Source organism: Trichomycterus rosablanca, chromosome 3 (assembly GCF_030014385.1).
Source record: "Trichomycterus rosablanca isolate fTriRos1 chromosome 3, fTriRos1.hap1, whole genome shotgun sequence".
NCBI classification, from domain to species: domain Eukaryota; kingdom Metazoa; phylum Chordata; class Actinopteri; order Siluriformes; family Trichomycteridae; genus Trichomycterus; species Trichomycterus rosablanca.
This window is the reverse complement of record NC_085990.1, coordinates 14,734,413-14,756,225: the sequence shown is the minus strand read 5'-3', so window position 1 is coordinate 14,756,225 and position 21,813 is coordinate 14,734,413. Positions and strand designations below refer to the sequence as shown.

The 21,813-nt window shown below is 40.3% G+C and overlaps 2 protein-coding genes across 3 annotated transcripts in view; both read left to right on the top strand.

Moving 5' to 3' along the window:
* The first annotated feature begins 1,192 nt into the window (after positions 1-1,192).
* On the top strand, positions 1,193-3,774 carry LOC134310971 (C-type lectin domain family 4 member E-like). Its single transcript, XM_062992771.1, has 3 exons — positions 1,193-1,376; positions 2,648-2,769; positions 3,446-3,774. The coding sequence occupies exons 1-3, from the start codon at positions 1,236-1,238 to the stop codon at positions 3,606-3,608; spliced, it is 426 nt and encodes a 141-aa protein (XP_062848841.1). The 5' UTR covers positions 1,193-1,235; the 3' UTR covers positions 3,609-3,774.
* A 1,985-nt stretch (positions 3,775-5,759) lies between these two features.
* Positions 5,760-21,813, top strand: part of LOC134310965 (COP9 signalosome complex subunit 7a-like) — a 31,468-nt gene continuing 15,414 nt past the window's right edge. For both annotated transcript variants that reach the window (XM_062992764.1, XM_062992765.1), the window contains exons 1-4: positions 5,760-5,841; positions 11,665-11,787; positions 20,386-20,461; positions 20,598-20,686. In XM_062992764.1, the coding sequence (XP_062848834.1) occupies positions 11,665-11,787; positions 20,386-20,461; positions 20,598-20,686 (288 nt within the window). In that variant the 5' untranslated portion in view covers positions 5,760-5,841. The remainder of the gene's footprint in view (positions 5,842-11,664; positions 11,788-20,385; positions 20,462-20,597; positions 20,687-21,813) is intronic.

Genomic DNA, 21,813 nt, shown 5'->3' with positions numbered 1-21,813 from the left:
CTGCTTACCTGTAAAATCACCTTATTGCACAACCAGTGCTTATATCAGGTATATAAAGACAAACAGGAAAGAGTATTCAATCATCTGTCACAAATTTCTGTATCATTAAATGTCTAGTTTTTCAGTCGAGTGATTTTGACTGAGAAGTGGCTGGGAACAAGGGTGTCCATACGTCCGGTTTTAGGGTGGACAGATGGTTTTCTTATCTGCCTGTCCACAGTCCAGCAGCAATGCCCGGACTGTCACATATTTGTCCTACTTTGAAAGCTAACCGGATGCTTGTAATGATCATAATTAATTATTTCTGCCATTGGATTACAAACATGTATTTTGTTAAACTTGTCTTACATTGGTTTGAAGCCACCACTTTCCATGAGGTCATCCACCACTTGATTGCGGAACGTCCAGCCCTGAAATGTTAGTTAATGACTAAGTTTTAATACTTGCTCGTGCTGTCAACATGCCAAACGAAAAACATCGTACAGCTCTGAGTGGTCGGCTCACCACCATTTAATTTTAAAGAGTATGAAAACTTTGTGTACTAAAGTATTCCAAGTAGATTCCAAATGTGCTGAGCAGAACATTTATTAACATGGCAATTTTCTAGTTCATTGGTTGCATCACAATTATATTAATTAAGGTTTTAATTTGTGTGCTGTAGACACTATCCTGACTACCCACTGTCATGCCCTCTTTTTGGGGGTTATGGAAGTGGCCACACTAGTGGGAACAAAGACTTAATAAGAAGGAAATAAATAGCAAATAGTAGTAATAGTCTTATTAATGCTGTTTAAATGGTTTAGATTATGCACTATGTATGGAAGTGCAAGCAAAACTACATGTTACAGACCACACAAACCAGTTTAAGAACTCCTGGTGAAGATACTTGAATGTAAACTTCTTTCATTTCCACTTGAATACATTTAAGTAACTTTGACTTATGCAACAGTTTGGCTTTTCTTATGCAATAGTTTTGGCTTTCCTTCCTCTTCTATGTACCTCTGCAAGATCGTAGCCATGAATTGAACATTGGGGGACCAAACTACTGTACATTTGGGGGTTGAGCTTAATTGTGTTCCTGCTATTCTAAAAGATGCCTATCTATCTACCCAAAGCCAGTGCGTGTAATATGGTTATTTGTAGTTTTTTCACCAGTTTATTGTTAATGCATGGGCATTTTGAGCATATTTTAACTGGGTGGGGATGCATATATTGTCATTTCAGTGAAAAAGTGCATGCCATGTCCTGAGGGCTGGAGACATCTAGAGGACAAGTGTTACTACTTCAGTGATGACAAATTAGACTGGAAACACAGCAGGGATAGCTGTGCATCTATGGGCAGCCATCTAACAATACTGCACACCCATAAACAACATGTAAGTACAAACTCCATTTCCAAAAAGGTTGGGACATTGTGTAAAATGCAGTAGGAAAGGAATATGGGATTTGTTAATTCTCTTGAAGCTTCATTTACTGACTAAAGTAGAAAGAAAAGTTTCCAGTGTTTTTACTGATCAACTTCATTGTATTTTGTAAATAGAAACACATTTAAAATTTGATGCCTTCAACACAATCCAAAAAACTGGGACAGAGGCAGAATAATAGTAAAAAGTTTATAGAATATTCAGGTTACAGCTTTCCACAGTAAGCAGGTGAATTGGTAACAGGTGAAGGAATCATGAGTGGGTATAAAAAGAGGATCCACTAAAGGATCAGTCTTTAAAAGCAATGATGGGTACCAAACTTCAGAAGAGAGTTGACAGTCAACATTTCCCTCACTCACCCACTTTCTTAACCGCTTATCCAATCATTGAAAATCAGCTTTTCAATGGGCGCAAGGCACACAGTATTACCCTGGATGGGGCGCCAGTCTATTGCAGGGCAGACACATATACACACACATACACACTCAGTGTCTCCAGTTAACCTGACTGCATGTTTTTGTACTGTGGGAGGAGCTCCCGGAAGAAACCCACACAAACACAGGGAGAACATGCAAACTCCACACAGAAAGGACTCAGCCCGCCCGCCTGGGGATCAAACCTTCTTGCTGTGAGGCGACAGTGCTACCCACCGAGCCACCGTGCTGCCCCCAGTCAACATTTCTTTCACCAATTTTAGAATACTGTGAAAAGACTCCAGACCTTGTTGGGCAAAGCTGGAAACCATTGTTGAATATGTGTGACCTTTGAGCTCTCAGACGGCGTTGCATGAGAAACCACATGGGCTTGGGAGTACTTCAGAAAAACAATGTTACTTATCACAGTCCACTACTGCATTAAGACATGCAACCTTAAACTCTACTAGCAAAGAAAAAGCCGTACATCAATTCTATACAGACACCTGCACACTCTGGATGGGGGAGCAGCCTCTAGAGGTGGCATGTCCTCACCCTTTTAAACAGAACCCCATAGACAAATCTTCACTGGACACTGGCTGTTTCAGTGATAGAGTTGCTATTCACAAATAAATGATCTGTTCATCCTTGTGCATCATTTTCCACGCACTGCAGCTGTGGAACTCCTGTAATGCTCTTTGCAATAATGTAATACTCCAGATACAAAACATCTATGCTTACCATTAGATCAAAAATGTATTGTTTCCATCATTATGATGATGATGATTATTGTGATTTTATTTGATACAGGATGCTCTGGAGAAAATAGCCCGCAGCATTGGTGGGTTTGATTACCATTTCTGGATCGGCCTGTCAGATGCTGAAGAAGAAGGAGTGTGGAAATGGGTGGACAACACACGGGTCAATAAAACGTAAGTTGCTTAACGACTGTTTTCTAATCACATAAAAATGTTAAATCAATGTTTAATAAAGGCTGTTTTAAACACAGCTATTTTAAACACAGCCTTGCTAACTTGTTAATGCTAATTTGCCTTTATGAAATTCACATTAGCATCAGTGAACTTCTCAAATAAACATATATTTCTTTTAATTCACATATTTCACTCCAAAATCTTCCTTACAAGGCTTTCGTCTTCTTGAATGTAGCCAAAGCACTGCTAATTTTACACTGTTTTCCCCCAGTTTATTCATTCATTACTTCATTATCCGTTTTACCAGCGCTATATCCTATTTAGAGCCACGATGGGTCCAATTCACTGGACAGGTCGCCAGTCCATATTCCCCCAGTTTAGTCATTGTCAATTTCTGAGTTGTCTTAATTACACAACAGCTACCAGTCTTGATAGCCAAGATTGAATGTTCTAGAAGCCAGCCACTTCCTCTTTTCTAATTATACCCCATACAATAACCTAAATGGTGGGGTTGAAATGAAATCTCATTAACTAACATTTAAGGACACCTTTCTAATTTTCCAAGTAGAAATTTACAGGTGATGGGGCATTTTTCAATCAGATTTTGTTTTTAGCTGTGGTTAAATGCAGCACTTTTTGGTTCTTTTGACCTCAAGCTGTCTGTTTCCCTCTGCAGGTACTGGAATGAATGGGATAACGAGCCTAATAACCACGAGTCTGGTGGGCTTCATGGTGAGGACTGTGCTGTGCTCAATGCCCACTCTAGAACCTGGTTCGACGTGCCCTGCGACCACATCTACAAACGCATCTGTGAAATGAATAGTGTCAACATTGATTAATTAACTTAGTCATTAAAAGTGTAGAAAACAATTGTGTTTTTTCAATTTTTGTAAAAATAAAATGTAAAAAATGTAGAAAGCAGTGTTGTTTGTGTGACCTTTAGAGAATTTAAATGTATTTTTGTACCTTTGTACTTGTTCTCTACAAATAAAGAGATTTGGCAGAGTTTGTGTAAACACAGATTGCAACACTGGCATAGAGGAACACAAAACGGATGAGCTTCTGGGTTGGAAGGATCAGTGAATCTTTTCTGCAGGACTTGAATATTTCTACTTCAACTGTGTCTAAGGTTTAGAGTAAAAAAAACAGTTTGTTTTTGTATTGTAATAAAATATATGCTTCTAATATAGGCTACCACATTGCCAAATGTATGTGGGCACCATACATTTGAGCCAAATATTTTTAGACACACCTATTAATAACAGGTATGTTTATGGCTCAAAAGGGGGCAAAAAATTAAAGTGTTTGTTTATAGATTTGGAATGAGATGTCCAGTAAATGTACATGAAATGAATGTATTTAACACCTGTACCTACTAAAGCAGCAAACCATGTCTCTTAAAGCAGCCCTCTGTCCCCTCATGTCTAAATAAGAATTCATCCTAGTTTACTGTGTCATTTAACAGCATTTTGAATTAAAGCTGTTTATAAACTGTTTATACTGTTTAGGTTTTAAAAAATGAAACTGCGCATCACCACACAAGTTCTGTTTCAGGCCATTTAAAAAAAAAAAGACAGTCACGCCCACATGGCACTGCAGACAGACATTGGGTTAGTTCGAAAACCTAGTGAGCTGCCTTGCTGTCTGCTGTCTACATAGGCAGCTGCCTAAGTAGAGAGGATTCTAATAAGTCATCAACTTATAAGTCCAGTTATATGGACGCGCTACTTAGACAGTGATTACAAAACAGTTAGCTTTTCAAACCTATGGGATGAGGTGGCACAATGCACTAGTATGTCAACTAACATCTCCCTCTGTGTACCAAAAATGGTTAAATTGTCACTGGCAAGCCCAAATTTACAAATAAATTACACTTTTACATTTAAAAACAACTCTGTAATTATTTGTGCGAAAAGTTGTGCCGCACTGAATTCTGGGATCCCCTTATTATTCAGTCAAAATACCGTTCAAATGTAAGGTACCTTACTAGGCAGCATTTTAAGGTATCTAAGAATTTGAACAGCCTTCTTCTCATAGGATGTCTATGTAGAACTCACTAGGTTTTTTGAACACACCCATTATTGCAACTGGCACAGTAGGCGTAACTTGTCATAAAATTAGCAATAACAAAGTCCTTTCATTAAATTCCTATTACTTGGTTCTCTATAAATTCATATCTGGCCACCTCACAACACAATATTCTTTTTAGTGACAATGGGCCCGTTAGGGAGACAACGAGCCTTCTTTAATTTAATCCTTCACATACCAACCCAAAGTCAATAGACAGGATTAAAGGATTTATTTGCTTAGATTTGCATTTGTTTAAATCATGAGTAGGTAAAATCAAAAAGACAACTTTTTATCTTATATCCCTATAAATATTATTTTATTTTTAGAAAATCTATCTCATATTTTAATATACTGTAGATAGATAGATAGATAGATAGATAGACAGACAGACAGACAGACAGACAGACAGACAGACAGACAGACAGACAGACAGGTAGGTAGATAGATCACTTTATTAATCCCAGAGGGAAAGTCAAGTATTACAACAGATCAAGGTACAATAGAAAAAAGTATTAAGTAAATAAAAGCCTAAAAATAGGCTAAAGGTGCATACAAAATATGTGATAATAATATGTGATAATAATATGTGTGGCTATTATTATTATTATTATTATTATTGTTATTATTGTTATTATTATTATTAATAACCGTTCTTTCAACATATTTCACACTGCCGAATCTAAATTAGCACTATTATTAATATAAAGTTTACTAAGTAGGGTCCATTAACCGTTATGTTTACACCCTATAAGGTGGTATAATGTAGTGTACGTTGAGTTATTTGAAATTTAGCCCGTGTTACTACGCTTGCGCTTCTGACAGATTTTCAGCTCGTTCTTGTTCGGAGGACTCGATTGGTGAAAACATCTCGTGTTTCGTCTGCTCCCGCCTCTTCCTGCTGTTTGCCCAATCAGCGAGCGCGTTGTTGTGTTGTCGAACGTGAGCTTGCAGGATTGACTGCACGGGGAGAGAACCGATCTTATCTAAATAGTGATATTAAAGGTAAATGCGTTTATTTATTCTTTGTTTAGGGTGAATAAACATTAACGGTAAACACAATAGTCACATTTACACTGGAGCGTATTTAGTAAGGTTTGCGCTACAGTCTGTTAAAGAAGAAACCCAACTGAAAACGTCATCGGCCTTTTGGTGCCTGGTTGCGTACTAAATTGCGTACTAGCGTGTTGAGTAGTATGTTAAAAAAGTGCGTTTCTAATAGTGTCCTTACTGCGTAGTACGTACTGTATAGTATGGAAGTATGCTTAAACCGTCATGCTACAGGCTAGCGAGCTAAACAATTAGTAGTATTCACGAACTATTACAGCAAATTACATTTTAATAAGCTAAAGCTGTTACAAAAAACTGTAAGATTATGTATTTTGAATACATTGAATAATAGTTAGTTTGTGTATAAATGTGACATCTTGTTTCACAGAAAATCAACCAGCTAACTCTTAAGCTAGGAACCTTCTTAAAACTATTACACAAATGACTTTGCATAGATAAAAGCATAATTTGGGTAATTGTCTAAAGTATGTTTCTAGTGGCTTTGTGTTCCAGAACGTGTTGATACGCAATTCATAACACAAGCTGTATTCTGATCATTGAAGCAATATGTGCTCATAGTGCCCTTAAGAGTGAGTGTGTTTATCTCCGGCCTGTCATGTCCAGAGCAGTTTAATACTATAAACGTTAATAACAGTTTGTCATCTCTCCATTCACTGTGACAAGGAAACTGTCAAGTAAACTTGGGCACAGCTGTGGGACAGATTTGTGGGGGAGTTTACTATACACACCAGTACTGTTTATAACCCCCATAGTAATGATAAACAGATTAACTGTTCATGACCCACACCCACTTTGCATTGTCCTCTGTTTGCCTATCAGACATAAATTAAGTGAACTGGTATTACACTTGTTGTTTAATACAACTGATGCACCTATCTTGAATTTATTAAAATAAATAAATAAATAAATAAAAAGCCCGGCTGGGCTGGGCGGCTACATGAACAACAATTGGCTTGTTGTTCATAGGGTAGGATAAGCCACATAGGGACTCCTCATAACTGAGCGAATTACGACCTCTGCTGGCTGATAGATGGCGTCTGCACAGAGTCGAGGAATAATGCATTGATCGGGGTGTGGCTCTCCGTGCACAAAGCTGATCCGCATATGAACTTGCCTCGTGCAGGTGAAAAGATGCAGTCGGCTACTGCACACGTGTGTGACAGTCTCGTTCTCCTCAATCGCGGCGGGAGTCAGCTCCAGTGGAGAGGAAGCATAACGGAGTTGGGTAAAAATCGGGAGAAAAAGGGAGAAAATGCATAAAAAAATAAATAGCCATGAATGCCATTGTGTAGCACTTGTGTGAATAAAGGAGGGAGGCAATATAGTGAAATTTAACAGCAACCTAAAACATTATAAACTCTAATGACTGTAATCTAATCTGTTAGTCAACATGTAATTTTGTGTGTTTAATTAACCCTAAGGACGGCATGGTGGCTCAGCGGGTAGCACTGTCGCCTCACAGCAAGAAGGTCCTGGGTTCAATCCCCAGGTGGGGCAGTCCCGGTCCTTTCTGTGTTTGCATGTTCTCCCCGTGTCTGTGTGGGTTTACTCCGGGAGTTCCGGGAGGAAAGACATGCAGTCAGGTTAATTGGAGATACAAAATTGTCCATGACTGTGTTTGACATTAAACTTGTGAACTGATGAATCTTGTGTAATGAGTAACTACCGTTTCTGTCATGAATGTAACCAAAGTGTGTAAAACTCACAAGATGTTAAAATCCTAATAAATAAATAAAGATAAACTTTAAAACTCTTAACTCAGGTTCGTTGTGTATCAATCTGCTGGACTTTGTATATAAATCTATAGTAAATAGTTTAAAATTAATATGAAAGGATGACCGCAGTGTATGAAAAATGTGGTGCTACAGACAGATATGCATCCCTGAACAGCGTAACCTATGTCACAAACTGTATAGTGCTTCCTAAATAGAAAGTGAACTCCAGTTACCTGCACAGAGCCATAATCTCAACACATTCAGAATTAATTAGGCCTTTTTGATGTTGTAACTGCAAGTGGGGGTGGTATGAGTGTCAGCAACTCTGTATTAACACTTATGGTTTTAGAATAGAATAGTCAGCCAGCTAATGATCAGGTGTCAGGTATTCACATATTTTTTGTTCCTATAGAAAAGTGTGTGTTTGTGTTCACACACTTACCAGCCACTTTGTAGAACTGCTGCTGCTCCTGTAATTGTTCAGTCAGCCAGTCATGTAAGAGCAGTGCAATGAATTGAATTATTCAGTCACAGATCAAAAGTGGTTAGAAATTCCTGATCTCCTGAGACAAGTGACACTTTTGCAGGGAAAAAAGCTTGATTACAGAACAGTTTGACTAAACTTCTCAAGCGAACAGAAAGGCTACAGTACTCCAAATAAGCACTCATTACAACTGAAGTGCAAAGCTTTTTGAGACGCACATGTCAAACCTTGAGGCAGATGGGCTGCAACAGCAGAAATCTTCTGTTGGTTGTACTCCTTCTAGCCAAAAAGAGTAATCTAAAGTAGAGCTGTGAGATATGACTAAAAAACTCATATCTCGATATGCCTTTGAGAAGTGGCGATATACAATACGATACGAAATAATTAGGGCTGTCAAACGATTAACATTTTTAATCGCGATTAATCTCAGAATTTCATATAGTTAATCGCGATTAATCGCATTAAAAAAAATCTGTGTAAATGTTATAGAAAACAAGGATTTTGAAGTGAAATGTTGCAATTAAAATGGTGAACATATTTTATACTAAATGTACTGATGTTAAAAACTGCTGGGACAAGAGAAAACTGTAAGGGAGTTTTATTCACTCACATACTAGGCAGTAATACTATCCAGCAGAGACCCTTGACTTCGTATATATGTCAGATTGTAGGTTAAAATTTCTCCATCAGCAAACATTGTAGATCAGCGGTGCTTCAGGTGGGATAAGGCGTAGTTATTGTAACAGACTTTTCTGTGGTTGTATCGTGACAATGGTTTGATGGACGTTTCTACACGAAGTGAGTGTGTTTTGACCCTTTGGGGCTTCCATAGTTCATGGAATAGCATGCTTGGCTAACGCGTTGACTAGCTGTCCGCTATTCGGTACCGTAACAGAAAAAGTAATGAAGTGTTTTGCTCCCGACAATTTGTGAATATACCGTGTATTTATTTCTTTATTAAGCAAGTGCATCACTACCACGCTCGGTTACATTATGTAAACAAACCTCAAATGAAACAAACGGTGGCAAGTCCGACGTTAAAACGTTGGTTCTACCAGTCAGACGCGCCCCACCGTCATGCCTCTGCGCCCCCCACACTTTGAGAAACGCTGTCTTAATGAGAGATGCCGTGCACGGTCAAGTCTCAACATGAACTACGGATGACTCGCAGGGCCAAATAGAATTTGCGTTAACGGCACTATTTTTTTAAATCGCGTTAAATTGAGATAGCGTTAATGCGTTATTATCGCGTTAACTTCGACAGCCCTAGAAATAATGTAAACTTAAAGTACAATGGCAGGCCACCGCCCGTATTTTACCTTATATTGTTTATAAGTTCTCTTAAAAACACAAAACATTGTAGTTCTGATCATTTCTGACTAATTACAGTGTTTATATTTTGTATTATTATAAGGCTGTATTTGTATTCATATTGACAACATTTATATCAAACAAACCAGCAGAATCTCACATTTATGTTGTCCATTTTACTTCAAAGAAATGAGCATCAAAAAATCCTGAAAAAGTTTAATATTTGATAATGCTTTGCTATCATTGCAAAATGAAAGCGCACGTTAAACAACAGCACCGCGACCCAGATCATCCACACAGCAGCATAAAATCATAACCGCTGCTTACCTGTGTGTTGTTCCATTAGGGATATAATCACCTTGTCTTTCTTCTTAAGGGCCACTTTATATGTTTCCAGAATTTTTTTATAATATATAAATACATTTTCAACTGTGTTTATCCTCCTATAAGGTAAAAAGCTGAAACCAATCAAGAAAGAGATTGAAATTCCGCCCAAAATCTGAATTCGGAAGCTCTGATTGGTTTATACAGCTGTTTTTCAAGGCTTGACCCACGAATGAATCTCCTTCACAAATGAACTGATTCATTTGTGTGAGCAAAACGAATGAATCTTTATAATAGATAAGAGCACAGCTCCCTGATTCGGTTCCAATGAATAATTCGTTTGAAAAGAGTCGTTTCTGACTCTTTACTCAGTGATTCAGTTTACATGTGTGTGCGTGCACGCGCCCACCGGCTCATGCGCTAAAGAAAGCGTTTTATGCACAGCGCTTGTGCTCTGTTTTAAATGTTCTCAAAAGGTAACCTGTGTATCCTAGACATACTCAATATATTGAATATGGTCATTTCTAACATTGTGTAAAAAGTAATATCGAATATTTCGATATTCGCGACATACCGCCCAGCCCTAATTTAAGGCTACAGGTGACAACAGACTAACCAAAACAGTAAATTCAAAGATTAGAAAAATGCTGCCTCATTTGACGAATCATGATTTCTGCTGTGACAAGCAGGTGGTATGATCAGAATTTGGCATAAGCAGCATGTTATTATCTAACAAGCTGAACCTGATGTTGTCTTTTGCTTTCACTTTTATACCTCAGAAATGATTGCAGCCCTCCTTTTAGCTCAAACCAGTCTGACTTTCCTCTTTCCATCTTTTTCTCAACAAGGTGTTACTGATTTGTCTACCCCGTAGCATCAGGAACTGTATGTTTATTATTAACTGAGATGGTTAGGGATGTAACGATGCACCACAAGACAGTTAAAAATCGATCCACATGTGTAACGATTCAAATCAGTTTACATGTATAATGTTTGTTTGTTTATTAGGATTTTAATGTCATGTTTTATATTTTGGTTACATTCATGACAGGAACGGTACAAGGTTCATCAGTTTACACAAGTTTATATCGAACACAGTCATGGACAATTTTTAGTGTCTCCAATTTACCTCACTTGCATGTCTTTGGACCGTGGGAGGAAACCGGAGCTCCCGGAGTAAACCCACGCAGACACATGCAAACTCCACACAGAAAGGACCCTACCTGGGGATCGAACCCAGGACACAGTGCGAACACAGTGCTACCCACTTAGCCACCGTGCACGTAATGAATCGATATTCACTTTAAACAGCAGAGGGCACTGGCGCTGTTCACCTCGCCTGGTTTACGTCACTACAGGGTTGCCAGGTTCGGAATTTTCCAGCCAAATTTATTTATGTGAGGATACTTTCTTTATTTGTATTATTAATTTATTTATTTAATTTGGGATTTGTTTTAAAATTTCATTTCAGATTTTTTTTTTTACACAAAAAGGGAATATGCAGCATTGTCTTGCATAGTTTGTACCTACCTCAGAAATAAAAGGACACTCATTATTTAGATAAATAAAAGATAAGATAAAAGATTTTAAACAGAGATAATAAAAGGTGACTGTCATCATTTGTCTTTAATTTAATTTTGTTTAAAAAATCGGGAAAAAATTGTATCGTGAACCCAGTATCATGAATCGCATCGCATCATGGTTAGAGTGTATCGTTACATCCCTAGAGATGATCGACCAGCCAATATCTACATCTGTTAGGCCCTAGTAGAATGTCAAATCCAGGAGTGATGTGGCCCTCCAAGAGCGAAGCATTTAATCACTGGATCATCTGATCTGTTAAGAGGTCCAACCGAGAATGAAACAAGCTTCCAGTTAAGGTCGTCTTTTCACCATGTGTTGTCGTGATTCTATGTCTTTCAGATGGAGGTGGATCAGCTGCTCTCTCTGTCAGGTTCAGCCTTGGCTCAGGCGATCAGTTCTCTGCTGGAGACTCCAGGCCTTTATGTATTTTCAGACATACTGGAGCTGCCAAATGTTCGAGAGGTAATACACATGCATACACAGCATCCAAGCTCATCAGAGCAGTTTAAGTTTTGAACCCATGCCCACAGACACCACCTCACCCAAAATCCACAGAGGAAACAGTGGGTGCAAAGAGCAGCTGCCTATAAATAAACGTTAAATAAAAGTGTTACTTTATGCTGAGAGAAAAAACATCTTGGCTTCTAGCTTTAATGAGTAATTTTGTATCAGTGCTACTGCTGTTTTGCATATTCAGTGGGACTTAACTTTTCTATTATTTTCCTCCCTTTTTCTCACAACTGAGTCATTTCCAATTCCCAATTGTAACTCCTTTGCTTGCACTACCTCCGTTCTGGCTAAGGAGCGCTGGAGCCATCACTCGCCCCTTCAGACATGTGCCCACTCATCAGCCACTTCTGATTACTTTCCAGCGTTGGGTTCCCACACAGAGCCACATCGAGTACGGTGAGCCACGCTATGCTCTATGTGTCTCCCCCCCCCCCCCCCCCCCCACAACCTGGTTATAACATACCTGTGGGCTGCACAGTGGGCGGCACGGTGGGTAGCACTTTCGCCTCACAGCAAGAAGGTACTGGGTTCGATCCCCAGGTGGGGCAGTCCGGGTCCTTTCTGTGTGGAGTTTGCATGTTCTCCCCCTGTCTGCATGGGCCCTTGACCTTTACACACTGAAATTCCTCCCGATTTCTTGAATGGTTTAACGATATTCTGCACTGTAGAATTCTCTTCCAATCTTTCTTTGAGGTTCATTGTTTTTAAACATTTCAATCATTTTCTCACGCATTTGTTGACAAACTGGAGATCCTCTGATCATCTTTACTCATCAAACACTCAGCCTTTCCTGGATGCTGCTTTTGTACCAAACCGTGATTACAATCACGTGCTTGGAATCATATGATTATTTAGTTTTTTCACCTCATTACTAGCCCTAAATTGTCCCAACTTTTTTTGGAATGTGTTGCAGGTCTGAAATGCAGGAATGGATGTTTATTAATAAATGAAATGAAGCTGAGCAGATAAAACATGAAATATCTCAGGTTCATCCTGTCTGCAATCAAATAAAAGTCAAAGTAAATGTGAAGAAACACTGCATTTTTATTTTATTTGCATTTTCCATACTGTCCCAACTTTTTCTGATTTGGGGTTGTAAATACAAAAGGCAGAGCCGGTCACGACCCCGTTCTAACTGCAATGACAATACAATGGGAGGCACGACAGTACAGAACATTTCTGTGCTGCCTGATTGCCTGCGGGAAGAAACTGTTGCTGAGTCTGACAGATCCTGCCCAGATGCTCTAGTACCTTCTGCCAGATGGCAGGAGGGTAGAGAGTCCACAAGAGAGGTCATGACAGAGCTTTGCACATGCAGTTTCTAGTAAGTGTCCTCGGTGGAGAGAGGAAAGAGACCAGAGTGATGTTGTCCTCACTTAAAACAATTCTCCGAACAGACAGCGACACAGCTGCTTAAGATGCTGTCTATAGTCCCCACTAGAATGTGGTGAGGATGGGATGGGACAGGGATGTTTGCTTTTCTCAGAACACACAGAAAACAATGCCGCTGTTATGTGTTTTGTCTGAGTACCTGGTGATCCGGGAGCTTCTCTGTTATGTCCTTACAGGGAGTCTTTTGACTGTGTTCATTATGGAGCCGATAATGTGCTGCCCAGGGTTACCGCCATGGGTCTACACGCTGCTCTAACTCCTCTTTGTATGCTGACTCATCGGTGCTGACGGTGCTTTTCTTCTGTCATTAGCCAACTTTATGATAAGATTTGAGCTTTGCAGCAGTTTTGTGTCAGCTGTGTAAACAGCAGCGGGGGGGCTCAGTGTGGTGCTGGTGGTGGAGCTGCCAATCTAACTGACTGACTTGCAGATTTCAGCTGCACAAGGTTGCTTGAAAATTTCATCTGATAAGTTAAAGAAATCTGATTCAGCAATAATTGAATCAAACTATTCACAATCTTAGTCTACATGAGTGAGTCAACATTCACACCAGAAATTTTGACCACCTTGAAACGCTACTTGCAAGACAGGCCTTCATGTTCACCATCAGTGTTTAATGCAGGGGTGGGCAATAAAATTTTGCAAGGCGCCACATGAGAAACTGGGACTGTTGTGGAGGGCCGGACCAATAGGCTGATCCGTATAAAGGTAGCAAATTTGTGTTTTTAACAAGCTGTTATTGGAAGAATAGATTTACAATCAGGCAATGAAAATGAGAAGCATGGAGAGTAAAAACATCAACATTATTTAACTCTATAATCGGCCACTCTGGTGGCGCAGCGGTAAAAACACATGCTGGAACACCAGAGCTGGGATCTCAAATACATCGTATCGGGTCTCAGCTCTGCCTGCCGGCTGGGTTGAGCAACCACATGAACAACGATTGGCATGTTGTTCAGATAGGGGTGGGATTAAGCCGGATAGGGACTCTCTCATAACTAATGCTGTTACGACCTCTGCTGGCTGATTGATGGCGCCTGCACAGAGATGAGAAAAGAGTGCTGTCAGGGTGTCTCTCTTCAGACACAGTGCTGAGCTGCACTGTACTCGTCAAAGTGTAGGTGACAAGATGCATACGACTGCTGCCCACGTGTCGGAGGGGGCGTGGGTTAGCTTTGTTCACAAAGCTGGTCTTGACTGCTCCAGTCCTAAATGTGTAAAACCTTGTTGCTATTGCAGTTTATATGGGAGTGCTCTGCATTACTCAGGTTCTTGTCTTTCTCTGTGTTTTTAGTACCGTAATGGCGAGTTAAATTGTAATCCTTAAACACAGCGATCTGGTCACCACAAACTAAACACAAAGCTTTACATTTTACTTGAATAAATACCTACTTAGAAGTCCATGTCTTGTCAAAAACTCATATACAGGGTGAGTGAAAAAGTCCCAGGATAACTTTTAAACCACAAGAGATATTGCAAATATGATTGCGGCAATCGATTTCTGAGAAAATTCTGGTCTTCTTTGATATCAGAATCAGAATCAGATTTATTGGCCAAGTATGTGGATACACACAAGGAATTTGTTTCTGGCTGATGGTATCTCTCTAGTAATAATACAGTGTACAAGCAGTGTATACATTAAACACAAAAACACAAAAATATACAAACTATAAGATTATATACACGCAATATACAGATATGTGTCCTCAGTCAGCGACAAAGGGGTCGAATCAGTATAGAGCAGGGGTTCTCAACTGGTCTCAGCCCGGGACCCACATTTTCTCATGGTCATTAAGTCGCGACCCACTTTTATAGAATACAAACCAAACAAATGTATTTTTGAAAAATAGCCTTAAAAAACACATTTAAACATACATATGCATGCAAAGTGAATTTAAGAGCAATTTTTTAAGAAACTCAGGAGGATCATGCCAACTGCATGTATAAAAGTTACTACAATAAAATTAAATATCAAAACTGCACAAAATAAATAAGGCCACAAAATTCGATATTTCACTTCTCTGCATATCTCTGCATTCAGAGTACACTAGTAAGAAACTGAGGAGGACCATGCCAACTGCAGGTATAAAAGTTACTACAATAAATTTAAATATCAAAACTGCATAAAATAAATAAGGCTACAAAACAAGATGCTTTCACCTAACCTGTCTTTTGTGGAAGTCAGTGAGACAGTTGGGCATGTACAGGGTGGGCCATTTATATGGATACACCTAAATAAAATGGGAATGGTTGGTGATATTAACTTCCTGTTTGTGGCACATTAGTATATGGGAGGGGGAAAACTTTTCAAGATGGGTAGTGACCATGGCGGCCATTTTGAAGTCGGCCATTTTGGATCCAACTTTAGTTTTTTCAATGGGAAGAGGGTCATGTGACACATCAAACTTATTGAGAATTTCACAAGAAAAACAATGGTGTGCTTGGTTTTAACGTAACTTTATTCTTTCATGAGTTATTTACAAGTTTCTGACCACTTATAAAATGTGTTCAAAGTGCTGCCCATTGTGTTGGATTGTCAATGCAACCCTCTTCTCCCACTCTTCACACACTGATAGCAACACCGCAGAAGAAATGCTAGCACAGGCTTCCAGTATCCGTAGTTTCAGGTGCTGCACATCTCGTATGTTCACAGCATAGACAATTGCCTTCAGATGACCCCAAAGATAAAAGTCTAAGGGGGTCAGATCGGTAGACCTTGGGGGCCATTCAACTGGCCCACGACGACCAATCCACTTTCCAGGAAACTGTTCATCTAGGAATGCTCGGACCTGACACCCATAATGTGGTGGTGCACCATCTTGCTGGAAAAACTCAGGGAACGTGCCAGCTTCAGTGCATAAAGAGGGAAACACATCATCATGTAGCAATTTCAAATATCCAGTGGCCTTGAGGTTTCCATTGATGAAGAATGGCCCCACTATCTTTGTACCCCATATACCACACCATACCATAAATCTTTGTGTTCCAACAGTCTTGGAGGGATCTATCCAATGTGGGTTAGTGTCAGACCAATAGCGGTGGTTTTGTTTGTTAACTTCACCATTCACATAAAAGTTTGCCTCATCACTGAACAAAATGTTCTGTGTAAACTGAGGGTCCTGTTCCAATTTTTGTTTTGCCCATTCTGCAAATTCAGTGCACCGATCTGGGTCATCCTCGTTGAGATGCTGCAGCAGCTGGAGTTTGTAAGGGTGCCATTTGTGAGTAGCTAATATCCGCCGAAGGGATGTTCGACTGATGCCACTCTCCAGTGACATGCGGCGAGTGCTACGCTGTGGGCTCTTGCTGAATGAAGCTAGGACAGCCACTGATGTTTCTTCATTAGTGACAGTTTTCATGCGTCCACATTTTGGCAAATCCAACACTGAACCAGTTTCACGAAACTTGGCAAGCAGTTTGCTAACTGTAGCATGGGAGATGGGTGGTCTCGTAGGGTGTCTTGCATTGAAATCTGCTGCAATGACCCGGGTACTGCGTTCACCAGACATCAACACAATTTCTATCCGCTCCTCACGTGTTAACCTCTGCGACATGTCAATGGCTGTAAACAAAGAGAAGCTTGTAAATAACTCATGAAAGAATAAAGTTACGTTAAAACCAAGCACACCATTGTTTTTCTTGTGAAATTCTCAATAAGTTTGATGTCACATGACCCTCTTCCCATTGAAAAAACTAAAGTTGGATCCAAAATGGCCGACTTCAAAATGGCCGCCATGGTCACCACCCATCTTGAAAAGTTTTCCCCCTCCCATATACTAATGTGCCACAAACGGGAAGTTAATATCACCAACCATTTCCATTTTATTTAGGTGTATCCATATAAATGGCCCACCCTGTACTTTACTTTTGATCAGTTTCAAAGTCTGGGGTGACAGTAGACAGAGTTACTCTCAGATCATGCTCAGTGTTCAACCTGTTTCTCTGCTTTGACTTGAGCTGGACCAAGGTAGAAAAGCCACTTCCACAAAGATAGGTCGTGCTGAATGGTAGGATCGTTTTGACTGCAAGAGTGGCGAGAGATGGATACTCAGCCATCACATCGCCCGGAGCGCATGTTCTTGTTTGGAGCAAGATGCTGTCAGACACTTCTGTGATACCTTCAGCTCATGAAGTCGTCTTTGAAAAAACTCCACCGGCTTGTTTTTACATGCGGGATGTTTCGTTTGTAAATGTCGCATTAGTTTGGATGGTTTCATGCTCTCATGTGCCAGCACTTCATTACAAATAACACACTGGGGTTTCTGTCCGTGTTTGTCCTCAATGAACGAAAATCCACATTTCAAATACTCCGGGTTATATTTGCGTTTCGCCATCTTGCGTCCGAACAAACGAATGGTGGTTGCCATGGCAACGAGAATGCTGTGCGCGTCTGATGCGTGCCTCTCTCTGTCTCTTTTTTTTCCAGGTAAAAGACGAGTACAAAATCAGATGAGCATTAATTATTTTAAATTTTTTTTTAATGTATTTATTTTTTACAAGCTGTCCACGACCCGCCCAGAACGTGTCCGCGACCCACTTTCGGGTCGCGACCCACCAGTTGAGAATCGCTGGTATAGAGGACACAATCAGGGTAATTGGACACGATTAGAATGGGGATAAAAGTGGGGGGGGGGGATAGATAATAAAAATAAAAAAAAAGAGATGGTGGCCATGTTCCGGACATAGCCTAAAATTTAGGCCCCCTCACCCATTACTTGCTGGGGTATTCAGATATGTCATTTTCCCTTTCGTTTCTGAAATAAAAGAGTGTCCTGTGACTTTTGACTTACCCTGTATTTTGTATCAATCGCATTCACAGTTCTATTCGACAAGACGTTATTGTGAAGCTGAATACACTTGCACACATGCACAATTGTTCAAACTTATTTCTAATTACCACTGACCTCATGCTGGCCGATCAGAGACACCCAACAGGCGGGATATGGCCCAGGGGCTGTACAGTGGCCAGGTGTGGTCTGATGCAAGAAATGCTCCTTTGACTGAATAGACACAGAGAGCCATAAACAGACACCAGCTCCTCTTCACAACGCTTATGGCCAGGTGTCCACATTCTTTTGGCCATATAGTGTTTATAATTATTCATTTAATTATTGTCTGTTTTATTATTGCTTTATCCTATTATGTTCTCCCCGTGTATGCGTGGGTTTCATACGGGAGCTTCGGTTTCCTCCCACAGTCCAAAGACGTGCAAGTGAGGTGAATTGGAGATACAAAAATGTCCATGACTGTGTTTGACAGTAAACTTTTGAACTGATTAACCTTATGTAATAAGTAACTATCATTTATGTCATGAATGTAACCAAAGGTGTGTAACATGACGTTAAAATCCTAATAAAATAAATAAATGATCCTATTACGGGTCGTGGTGGGTGCGATTTACTGGGCGAAAGGCAAGAAACACTCTGGACAGGTTGCCAGTTTATCACAGGGCAAACACACACACACTGGAGGAAACCAACACAAACACCACACAGCACCAGCCCTGGACCGTTTTGCTGTGTCAGTGCGACCCACTGTCCTGCCCGTATTCATAATTATTACGAGAAAATTGTCTTGCAGCATCATTGGGAAGCTAAAAATGTCCATAGTACCAACAGCCCTCTTCTGTGTATGTTTACAGACACTTGACATTGTCTAGTGTTTGATTGGGTAAACAGAAATCCAACCATCCATCCAGTGCACCCAAACAGCAGATCCACTTATACACTCTTGAACTCCTGACTACAGCTTATAATGGCATAATCGATGTTAAAGTGCCAAAACTCTCTAAACCTGAATACAGTGCCTATAAAAATGTTAATATTGCTTTTAAAATAGTCACTTTTTTTTGTCTTATAGCCTGAAATGAGTCCCCTGATGTAGTACTTTTTAGAGCCAACTCTCGCTTTAATTACAGCCATCAGTCTGTTTGAATATGTCTCTTCTAGCTTTGCACACCTAGATTGGGGAATATTTGCCCATTCTCTCCTGCAGAATTGTTTAAGTTCAGTCAGATTTCATAGTGGCCGGCAATCCCCTGCTTTCTTCAAATCCATACACAGATTTTCTGTCTGATTTAGGTCAGGTCTCTGACTTTGCCACTGAAAGACATTTACCTTACTATCCTTAAGCCACTGACGGTGTGTATAGGACTGTTGTGGTTCTGGAAGGTAAACCTCCTGCCCATCTTTAGCTGTCCAGAATAGGGCTGCATGTTTTCTTTAATTTTAATCAATCATATGCACAGGGTACCATTCTCAGCCATACAGACTTGTCTTTTAAAGTTGCTGTTGGCCTCTTGGTAGCTTCTCTGATCAATACTCTACTAATTCCCCTGATGAAGTAGTGGAATTCTCATTGAACAGCTGATTTTACATTTACATTTACGGCATTTAGCAGACGCTTTTTATCCAGAGCGACTTACAGTCTAAGCAATTGAGGGTTAAGGGCCCAACAGTTGCAACCTGACAGTGGTGGGGTTTGAACCAGCGACCTTCTGCTTACTAGTCCAGTACCTTAACCGGCCCTGTCATTTTGATTTTGTTCCATAATAATTCCATAGAGTATTAGGGCCAGCTGTAGCCTAGTGGTTAAGGTACTAGACCAGTGATTAGAGGGTCACTGGTTCAAGCCCCACCTGCCAGGTTGCTGCTGTTGGGCCCTTGAGCAAGGCCCTTAACCCTCAATTGCTCAGACTATATACTGTAACTGTAATGTAAGTCGCTTTGGATAGAGGCGTCTGCTAAATGCTGAAAATGTAATGTAAATGTATATAATAATCAGAACCAATACAGCTGATGACAAGTGTGGGCCTATTAGCCTGGTGTAGGATGTGGAAGTGGAAGGATGTGATTGGTTGTACCTAAGCAAATTTATAAGATATATTTTAAGGAGCTTGGTACTCCAAGTATTTTACTAATTAAATTATAATGTAAGATATTTTAAACGTGTAATTTTTCACTTTTAAGGCTTATAGGTTATGATTTTCTATAGGCACTGTAAAAGCTTTAGTGTTGAGCCTCAACATACTGAAATGATGATATATTTAACATACTTTCACACTGACACCTTGAGCAGTTTTGCAGTGCTGTCACACCTCTGAAACACCATGTGCATTATTCCTTCCTGATCTCAACATCTCTCTGTCTCCCCCACCAGCTGGAGACAGGTCCCCACGCTCCCGTCTATCAGCTCCTCAATCTCTTCACCTATGGAACCTACTCTGACTATAAAGGTGGGCACAAATCTGAGCAGAAATGTATTAGCTTGATCAGTTTTCAGATTCTGAAACGTTTCACTAAACATATGAACTAACCTGTCTGGCAGTGATTCAGTTTTTAATAGATCTTTGATCGTTTGTTTCTTCTCAGAGAGGGCAGCCTCTCTACCTGAACTTACCCCTTCCCAGAGGAACAAGCTCCGTCATCTGTCAATCATCAGCTTGGCCTCCAACCTAAAGGTAAATTTGCTGTTCTGTCACCAGCTGTCATATTTTAGGTGTATATGAGTGTGTATAGTTTGAGTCCTGTGGTATTACAAACACAATTGGTTCTGTCTGAGCAATGGAAGGCTGGGTGGTGAATCGCCTTCTTGCTGCAGCAACAGCTATGGTTGGGCGGTATTGCCGATTTTCATACCTTCATACCGTCATACCGCCTTCAGAAAATACCGTATACCGCGGGGGGGCTGGTGTTGGTTGCGGACGTCTCTCTGTTAGTAATGGGTCGTTCGCGAGCGATCCGATTCTATTGAACGACTCTTTCAAATGAACCGAGTCGCATCTCTGGGAGCCATTATATATATGTTTTCATTTTTGCGGCGTTCTTATCGGCTGTAATACACCCATTCTGCTTCACATCAGTAAGGGGAATTAATCAGTCATAATAAAAGCTGTTTATTGTCGGAATTCAAATCCGAAACACTTTTAGTATCGCGAAGAGTGAGCGCGACACACACACACAGAGAGAGAGATAATATTATATTGTATAAACTTGCACAAATGTGTTTTGTTTGCAAGTTCGGGCTTGTCAGTGAATGTAACCGTATTCGGTACACGGAGATATTATATTGACATGCAAGCGCGTTGTGCCATCCCATCCCATGGTTTTGAATGGCAAGATGCTAACTGTTAGCTTAGCAAGCAAACCCGATGGAATCGCTGTCTAAGTAGCGCGTTCGAATAACCTGCCTTATAAGTCATTGACTTATTAGAATCCTCTCTACTAAGGCAGCTGCCTATGTAGCCAGTAAGACAGCAAGGCAGCTCACTATGTGTTTGAACACACCCTATGTAGAGAGCTCCCTAGCTTTTGTGTTATCATCTCAAACAGTGAGCACCCCCACAGCCAATCAGTGAGCTCCAACTGCCTACCACTCCTACCCCTCCCTTACTGTGGATGCGCGAAGATCTTAAAGTCTCCTTCACATTTTTAAAAGGCGCTTCACATTTTTAAAATACCGTCAACATTGTTAAATACTGCGGTATACCGCAATACCGTCATACCGCCCAACCCTAGCAACAGCAGTAACTCCTACTGTCTGGTTAAGGTGCCAGAATGGACAGCAGAGAAATTTTAAAAATAGTGC

Bases quoted from the DNA above. Each gene is read 5' to 3' on its own strand.
- LOC134310971 (XM_062992771.1), top strand. From the start codon at position 1,236: ATGCCATGTCCTGAGGGCTGGAGACATCTAGAGGACAAGTGTTACTAC. The intron at 1,377-2,647 runs GTAAGTACAAAC...TATTTGATACAG, and splicing joins TGCACACCCATAAACAACAT to GATGCTCTGGAGAAAATAGC. The intron at 2,770-3,445 runs GTAAGTTGCTTA...TTCCCTCTGCAG, and splicing joins AACACACGGGTCAATAAAAC to GTACTGGAATGAATGGGATA.